Source organism: Orbicella franksi, chromosome 10 (assembly GCF_964199315.1).
Source record: "Orbicella franksi chromosome 10, jaOrbFran1.1, whole genome shotgun sequence".
NCBI lineage: Eukaryota > Metazoa > Cnidaria > Anthozoa > Scleractinia > Merulinidae > Orbicella > Orbicella franksi.
Window position 1 is genome coordinate 30,593,275 of NC_138154.1, and position 9,447 is coordinate 30,602,721.

General features: G+C 39.9%; 1 protein-coding gene across 2 annotated transcripts; it reads right to left on the reverse strand.

The window, feature by feature from the left end:
• Nucleotides 1-1,554: 1,554 nt before the first annotated feature.
• Nucleotides 1,555-4,674, reverse strand: LOC145499608 (neuronal pentraxin-2-like). Of its 2 annotated transcripts, none has more exons than XM_081479138.1 (4): nucleotides 4,151-4,674; nucleotides 3,194-3,407; nucleotides 2,429-2,559; nucleotides 1,555-2,055 (listed from the first exon to the last, which is right to left on the reverse strand). In XM_081479138.1, exons 1-4 carry the CDS (start codon nucleotides 4,518-4,520, stop codon nucleotides 1,805-1,807), a joined length of 966 nt encoding a protein of 321 aa, XP_081335264.1. In that variant the 5' UTR covers nucleotides 4,521-4,674; the 3' UTR covers nucleotides 1,555-1,804. The 2 variants fall into 2 exon arrangements, with proteins under 2 accessions (XP_081335264.1, XP_081335263.1); XM_081479137.1 differs by having other exon boundaries at nucleotides 3,194-3,410.
• Between the last annotated feature and the right edge of the window lie 4,773 nt (nucleotides 4,675-9,447).

Consider the following 9,447-nt stretch of genomic DNA (forward strand, 5'->3'; position numbering starts at 1 on the left):
ATCATCATCATAATAATAATAATAATAATAATCACCTTATTTAAGCGTCGATGTATTAAGCAGTTTAGAGATATACATTAAGCAGTTTAGAGATTGATTTCCTAACACCACAGCTGAGCATTTGTTCTGTTTAAAATATTGCGGTAAATCATTCATAAATAAAGAAAATAAAACTGGACTTCAATCATCACCTTGCCCTATCCCCTTGTTACATGAAAATAGGTCTGTAAGTGTGCTCTGGTTAATTTTAACACATCTCTTACTTGAGGAATACATGAACTTTATCAGTGACATTCAAGAATTTTCGAATTTTTGAATTCCGTATTTGTGTAATTTATGGATCATACCGCATTGCAATACACTATCAAAAGCTTTTACGTAATCATTGAAACCAACATAACGCTATTTGTACTTTGGTGTGTTTATGGAGTAGTTAGTGCAGTCAGTCAGTCAGTCAGTCAGCCAGTCAGTCAGTCAGTCAGTCAGTCGGTCGGTCGGTCGGTCGGTCAGTCAGCCAGCCAGTCAGTCAGTGTCAGTCAGTGAGTCAGTCAGCCAGCCAGTCAGTCAGTTAGTGAGTCAGTCAGTGAGTCAGCCAGTCAGTCAGTCAGTCAGTCAGCCAGCCAGTCAGTGACTCAGTTAGTCAGTCTGTCCGTCTGTCAGTCAGCCAGTGAGTGAGTGAGTAAGTCAGTGTGTCAGCTAGTGAGTCAGTCAGTCAGTCAGTCAGTCAATCAGCCAGTCAGTCTGTGAGTCAGTCAGTAAGTAAGTCAGTCAGTAAGTCAGCCAGTCAGTCAGTCAGTCTGTGAGTCAGTAAGCCAGTCAGTCAGTCAGTCATGGTAGGAAGGATTGGGAGTTCCAAGTCCGAAGCCACAAGGTAGTTAGAGGTTCCATCAGTGGCATTCAAGAATTTTCGAATTTTCGAATTCCGTATTTGTGTAATTTATGGATCACACCGCATTGCTATACACTATCAAAAGCTTTCTCGTAATCATTGAAATCAACCTAAAGCTTATGGAGAAGTTGGCGCGGTCAGTCAGTCAGCCAGTCAGTCAGCCAGTCAGCCAGCCAGTCAGTGACTCAGCCAGGCAGTCAATCTGTCAGTCAGCCAGTGAGTGAGTAAGTCAGTGAGTCAGCTAGTCAGTCAGTTAGTCAATCAGCCAGTCAGTCTGTGAGTCAGTCAGTCAGTAAGTCAGTCAGTCAGTCAGTCAGTCAGCCAGCCAGTCAGTGACTCAGCCAGGCAGTCAATCTGTCAGTCAGCCAGTGAGTGAGTAAGTCAGTGAGTCAGCTAGTCAGTCAGTGAGTCAATCAGCCAGTCAGTCAGTCAGTCAGTCAGCCAGTCAGTTAGTCTGTGAGTCATTAAGTCCGTCAGTCAGTCTGTCATGATAGGAAGGATTGGGAGTTCCAAGTCCAAAGCCACAAGGTAGTTGGAAATCTATACGACCATTCTAAACATGCAAGGTTTGCTTTGAAGAAAAGACACCTGATCAGGATTTTTTAATGAGTTCTGTGTTTCCAGCATAGACTTTATCCTTTTAGTCTTCCCTTTGTGAAAAGTTCATCTTTGCGTGGTGGGGCGATGTGAAATTTGTGAAAAAGGTCGCTTTGTTTTAGCCTAATCCTTATAAATCGGGAGGATAGAGAGCAGGCAGAGTAACTGACAAAAACTAAACAAAGCAATTAGAAATCAAGACAAGAGAGAACTTTCAAAGTTTCAAAGTTTATCTTTAATGAGAGCTGCTCCAAAATTATTTCACATCCCATCACCAGCAATGCATGTTTGAAATGACACGTTCTTGGAGGTTAATCTCTAACATGACGGTTTAATTATGTTCACTGAGCCTTTCACGTGTGCTTTAAAGTCATGCCATTGGAACACGTTCCCCACCCCTGTCAGGCACGACTTAGACATACGCATTATCTCTTGGTGCTTAATCACGTGATCCCAGATGTTGACTCCTGTCATTTCACCGATGAAACTTTGTTTAGCATTAAAGGATCCTCCTTCTGAATCTTGTTCCTGTCCTAGAACCAGGAATCCCCCTCCACGGATCACGTGACCTGTGACAATATGAAGAAAAAACGAAGGATTAACCTAAATCTCCTTTATTTAAGTAACAGGTTCTGGTTTTCTTTTGAGCAAACTTAGAAACATAAAAGAGAAAATAATTTGAGGCAAAACTCATAACAGTTTATGATAACCTTGACTCCCATCCTTTTCATCGTAACTGTTTCTGTCAAACAGACTTAAAGTCAAAGAAAACCACAGAGCCTCATAACTAATGTGTCGATTGCAGTGGTTGTTTCGCTCTGTAAAGTGGTGTGAAGACTTACTCAGTCAGGGTGTTATGCTAAGTCCAAGGCTTCTTTCAAAGCAAAAATCACCATTAGGTAATGAAACACTGTAAAAAGAGTCGAGAGTAGAATATTTTACCTGTTTTGAGGCCTTTACCAGAAGCCGCAACCTTGCCATCTTTGTACAACTTCCATGATCCAGCGGTATTCTCCCACGCATAGCAGATGTGGTGCCACTTTCCATCGTTTGTAGATACAGAAGTACGACCACTAAATAAAACAGCAAATACGTTGATATCACCCATCTGATATGGTTCTTACTTATACTTATTGCTACTGTTAGTTTAGAGTTCCAACCTGATTTTACTGCTACGCAATCTGATTAATTTGCCTCAAAAGAAAATAACGTACCTTGAAAACTGCAATCAAATCCAGGCAAAAAGCGGAGCAAAGAATCGAAAAGAAGTTCACGGACAACGCAACATGACTAGAGCTAGCAACGACTACGCACTACAATTTGGCAATGGCCGTCTTTACTCGAAAACAATAACGCGAGATACTAGTATCCAGTCTACCTCGCAGACTACTCATGCTCATAAAGATCTGTCACGTGACATCACGTCCTCAAACCCACAAGATTTCGCCAGCTATATGGGATTTTGCAATATATTGCACAATTCCACAAAAATGATTCCAATCCATTTCTAATCTGTTTTTAGCGTCACTTCATGTGACGAAAACATTTTTCAATCATGTCACAAGACTTTGTAGCACACATTAAGTGGCGATTTTCCTTCATCGAGAAAGATGGAGCACAAATGACTTTTGTATTTACAAGACTGCATTGACCTTTACTTAGTACAAAGATAGACTTTTAAGTCTATAGAATAGAACACGTTTGTACCTGTGACCGCCGCCCACCCATAATAAAAAGTTCCTATAGTCAATCAAGAGTATTTCGTTGTTACTTCCAGACACAGCATAACTCAGCGGTGTTCCTTCATTTCCTGTATCAGCGGTTTTCATCCACAGACAAACTGTCACGGCCCTGAGGCTTGGCATGCCACGTGTCATGACGTAATCACTGGTTCCTTTTCTTGTGAACAGCAGAGCGTAATCTGCTGTGAAACAGACATAGATTCAATAAATTTTTGTCTGCACATAAATTTTTAGTTTCTAATTTTGAAACCTGCAGTATCTGTGGTATAAACTGCGTGGCTAAGTGAAATAAGGACAAAAACGCAGAAACAAATTCTAACAAGTGTTTTTGTAATATTTGTATATTGAAAAATAACAGCAAACTGAGACCAGAGATGGTTGGAATTCAAATACGTTAAACAGTCAAGCGCTCTTTGATTTTACCAAATACAGAATATTAGTATTAGTAAAACACTTTTTTTTCAAAGACATGAGGTGGGTGTTTCCGATTGTGCTTGTCAAAGGCTTTACAAGTAATTTGGCTGCGTGATTGAAAATTAGGGGTCTGCTTCGACATGTGTTAATTAAAGAACTGGCTGGATCTCTCGGAAAGCTTCACTGTATATGTACCTTGTTTTTCGAAAGTTGTCAATCTCTGAGACATCACGTGAATCTACGTGTACAGCGCTGCATTCGACTGATTCACTGTTTGGGACAAAGCTTTAACGGTTTAATTTATTGCATCCGGTTTTTTTTGTTGATGAAAAGATTTTACGAGAAATGTCTGTATTAGTGACAAACTCAACTAAATTTGACATACAGTTTGGTTAGAATGAGCAGCTTTGCATGCGCTTTTGTCGGGAGGCTATGGAATAAGAAATTTAGGATACTAAAATTTTTGTCACTAAAGAGTTCACTTAGTAAAAGTATGCAGCCTGTGTACCTTGTTTTTCCAAAGTTGTTAATCTCTGGGACATCGCTTGAACCTGGACCGACAGCGCTGCATTCGACTTGTTCATCAAATCAAACTTCTTTCCCATATGTTTCTCCAGTGACTCAACTGTATTCTCAAGTGACAAGATTCGCTCGGTGAATTTTTCATCTTTCTCCTTCAAAGAATTTACTTTAGTTTTAATCTCGGCGAGTGCCTTCTTAGTTTCCTGGGCCGTGGACACGACAACCTCATTATGATCTCCAGTAATGAAAACTTTCCCATCCGCGGCAGTCTTGTTCAGCGGAGTTGACAAAGCAACTTGGGGTAGAGCCACAAAAATTAGGGACAGATAAAAACACATGAAATTCGTAGCGAACATGTTGACGGAGCGAAGCCGGTTGACTGTAAGACTGAGTCACCTTAGTCAATAATAGAAAATTTTATCGATTTCATTAAACTGTATTGTGAAGTGAAACTAAACACGTTTCTTTTTCTCGACAATAATGACGCATTATTATTGTGATTGTGACAGAAAAAATAAAATTATAATAGTCTGAATAGTGCCCTTGAACCTTGACCGGCAGTTTCCATTCCGGCAAAACTTAAAACTTGATTCGTTATAACTCATTCGTTGAGTGAATCATGTTTTAAAACACCTTTTTGTCTTACATAAATCCGATATTTACACCTGCTAGACTGTATGTTTGTCTTGGTATGTGTGAGCTGCAATTGTGAAAAATATTCTTGTGCGGTGGTGACATTTTCCTTGGCGATAGACAAAACAACTTTTACGTGTCCGCGAGCTCTTTAAGTCAAATTTCGCTTTTCATTTCCCTGGCGAATTCCTTTTAATGCGAACGCAAATTCCTCTGAAGTCAAGCAGAAACTGTGATTAAATATAACAAACGTTGTCGATAATGCTGATAGTGAATTTTTTCGTGGCTTATTTATTATAATATTATTCGTGTTTGTTTCAGACGAGATAGAGAGAGAGAGAGAGATTGTTTCACGATTCTGTGCGTGTACAAACTATGGCTGATCTTTCACTCGATCAGTATCCTTAGTGCCGTGTGTTTTGAACTCTACGCTAGTCACTATATTTGGTATTGCTTTGATTCTCGCTGACGAATGTTGACTGTGTTTCTAAAGAAACATGAATAATTCGAATAATGAGGATGTGAAATTCGCCTAAATATAATAATTCAATGCAAATTTAATTAACATTGACGAATCTTTTTTAAATTAACATTGACGAAAATTAGTTTGAAGCTCGATATACGCACCCTAAGCATAAACTTTCAAATGTGGGATAATGGCACAAAATGTCACGCGTAGAAAAGTTCTCGAACTCGATTCGCGTGCATATCACAAAACAAAATACGAGTGCATGACAAACTGACACTTAGTCTTCTGTTCGCTGCTACGAAAAAGTAGGCACACACACGTATCATTTTAAGTAAAAGTTGAAGTTTAATTCTCTGTTCTTTTGGTACATGACGAGTTCCTGTTGGTGATCTTCAAGTTTATTAGCTCGTTTGTTGAGACAGAGTTCAGCATAGCCGCGCCGTCGCTGTGCAATACTCTTCCGGAAAACATTACTATAATTATTGTAAACCTATTTTTCAATTTTTAGATAAGTATTTAGTATTTAGTAATAAGTATCTAGTGTAGGCGAATCGACTTCAAAGTAGGCGAAGCGACTCAGAACGTGTAGGCGAACCGACTTCGGTCGTGTGGGCGAAACGACTTCGATGTAGGTGAATCGACTCAGATCGTATAGGCGAAACGACCGGCTACCAATACAGCATACAGAGCGCTTACCACACGGCAGTGAGAGACTCAGAGAGCCAAAAGCACAACAACACAGATGCCAAAAGCAGTCATGTTGATCTGTCAGTTCAGAAATACGAAAACACATTTAACCCGCGTCAGTGATTACAATGTCAGATACTCCGAGAATTTAACTGTTTGTTTGTGGACGTATTTCTATTAGTCTGGCGGCATAACTCGCAGTTTCAGGCAAATTGTGCACTGTTTGACACAAGCATGAAATTTGGCACATCGATAGCAGTCACCAATACGAGCATTTCAGATATAGTGCCGAGGTGGACATCCACTGGTTTCCATGGAAACCACAATGTATTAAACTTTATTTAATTTCTCTGTTTACCTTAGTTTATCAGCAAACATACTTTCATTTCAATGGTTCCAACTTGTTTACCAAGGTCGTTTCGTTTTAGCATATGGCACGTTGCCCTTAACCTTAAGTAGGTGTTGCCATGGAAACGACAAATTAAAATCCCACGTTTGTTGAAAATAAAAGAAAGCTCTGCGTCTTGTCGATGGGCCTCCTGTTGGTTAGACCATTATTATCTGCAATAAAACCTACAGATTTTTAGGTGTTCGTAAATTCCCGTATCACACACTCGCGAATGCATTGGCCATCACACAAGGCAGGGAAGTACATGTAACAAATTTACATCTTTTGCCGCAGCTCTTTTTACAACGACAATAGCCGCATCTAGCCCTCTCTACAGCGATGTGTAGAGAGCCGGGAAGTACAGGGGTTGGAATGTTTGGAATGGTTGCTTGTTCGCGCACGTATCCTCCTTGATATGTGACGCGCTTCATTAGGTTGTTGGATCAGTGGGATACCGTGCGTACCGTGGAACTTATAGCCGCTGTCGAAGACGTGTTGTGGTCGCTTTTATCGACTGACTGTTCAGTTAAAACTCCCGTTTTCAGGTTAGGAGGGGATACCGTGCCGATCCGCAACTGCATCTGCCACTTGTGTCATATCTGATATATGACAAACATAGCATTGTTGCTCTTGGCTATCAACATGCCAAGAGCATGCCGTCTGTCAACAATTTCTTTCTTAAGTAGGTTTGCGTGCAGCATGCAGCCTATACATAGTGGTAAAGGGGTCTCTTGACTTTTGACATGCCGAGTGCATTCTTTGAGTTTACTGGCGGGTTTCATGACTGGAATTTGGCGTTTGTCCTCCAAGGATCATGGCTACCGATGCCAGCAGTCTGGGGTTATGATTCTTTTCGGCAGTTATGAGAAAAAGGTCCACTGGCTATGAACGATCTGTTGAGCATTTATTTACGTACTATGCTAGTTGTGCGTTCTAAACTCATCACTTTGCCATCGTTTTCCGCGGAGGAAGTGTGAAAACGTTACTAGTCATCCTGTTCTCGTCAAACGTCAAACATTAGCAATACCTCTTTAACTTGGGTGCCGGCAGTCAATAACATGCGTAGAGTGTATCGTTTACTTGTCTGCTGCCACGCCTTTTGCAAAACTCCTCGAGTCCGAGAGCTTGAAAACGGTAGTACGCGAGTTCTAGAAAACGAGTAGTACGTCGAGTTCTAGAAAATTAACTCAGCTATAGTAAGATATTGGCAGTTACGGTTTTCCTTTTTTCTGATGACTTTTCCACTGTTATGTTGTCGCGCGCAGTTGACCAGCACTGCCATACAACTCAGGTCATATTTGGCTTTAAGGACAATCATGTCAATCGTACTTAGCTTAGATATTAGATTCAAATGGCATAACTCTTGAACAACAGATCGGACCCAGGATCGGAGTCGACAACCATTGTACACGCCTCCTTTATATCAACCTCGGTAGTCGGATCCTCCCAAAAGGAACATACTAGAACATTTTGCTGTCTGGAAAATATTTCCTGTACATATGTTTGCTGCTTCTTTGGACGAGACAGTTTCCTTTTGAATATGTGATCCAGTTTGATTCTGTTTGGTTCTGGCGAATTGGACAAGATTTATGTCCAGTGGCACAATAACTTTCAAATGTCCGAGCAATTCCATTTTCTTGTCCAAATTTTCTCAAATCAACCCATTTCTTCCCCTACATGTTGACTTTCTAACAAAGGCTTCTGCTGTACGTAGTTGCATCGAATTGCACAGAAATGAATTAGAATGAGATGCCGCTCCTACCATCCGAACCAAGAGAAAGTGTTGCAGAAATGGAGAGAAAGAGCAGCAAGAGAAAATGCAGATTTATGCAAATTAAGGCCTTCATTCATTTAATATTTTTAGCTGGAAAATTTCCACTATTTGAATAAAAAGGGAGAAAAATAACAATTCTAATCAATAACGTCAAAGCGTAAGGTAAAAACGTTAAATAATTTTCGAAAAAGAACATTCGTAAGAACTTTGCGGGGGGTCTAATGAGTGAAAACTCTAATTATTACTAACTAGCTGGAATTATAAAATTGAGCTTGGCACTATGTCAGGAATTGATTAGTATGGGAATGCCCATAATATATATCCTACAAAGTTTGGTGCTTGTATCAAAAATCGCCCAGTTCAAGAGCTATGCTTCCGGACTATATCCTACATATATGTAATATATCTTTTGCTGCACAAATTAGATCTGCGATGCAGTCCGCTACAGGCGTTGAGCGTCACTATAAAACAGTGTCCATCGACCGTAGCGTTTATGATGAGAATAGCCGGATAATATGGACACTCAGTCAAGTTGTGTGTCCCTTGTTAACAGGGTTCCAACTGAATGTAATGAACTTTAGTGCTAACTAGCAACTTGATAAAGAGGTAATCTTGCATTCCGCAAAATTTGCATTACAAATTGTTCAGAAGGCTTCCTTTCATAGAGTAATAAGTATGTTTTAACCAAATGTTGAAACTTTTAAAAACCCGACTTTTTGAGCAAATTGTGCACAACTTTTTGACATATTTCGAGCAACATTTTGAGTACAGCCGCGAGCTCTCCTCCCCTTTGTTCATTTCGCTTTTTTTTTCATTTAATTTTTTATTGAAGGCCAATGTCTTAGACTCTTTTCCCTCTAATGTGTTTTTCGCCCGGTCTCTTTAGGGACCGTTTGATTTTTTAAGAGGTAGAGGGCGGGTAGGAAGGATATTTTTTTAACCCCCTTCGAGAAATTAACATGGCCCCAGTGTTTAAATAAGCCTGACTAATTTCGATTTTGAGTTGATATCTCAAAAGTATTTTTAATTTCAAACGAATTTAGTGAGACTAATTTAAATGCATACAAAATAACTTTTGTTCGGTAGCCATATGCCGAAAGGGTCTATAGTTTACAGTTGAACCAAATTGTAAAATTCAATTTAACACAGGGTTACATATGATAGTCAACTTTTTTATTTACAAAAGTAAGCACCCAACACACGCACAAAAATTTCTTTATTTTTTTACTCTCGTTTTCTTCTGATAGCTTTGCATGCTGTGGACGGCCGGATGTAACTAATTCGCCACCAGTCTCTTGGCATGGCTCTGCCAGCGACAACAACCTGGTAACG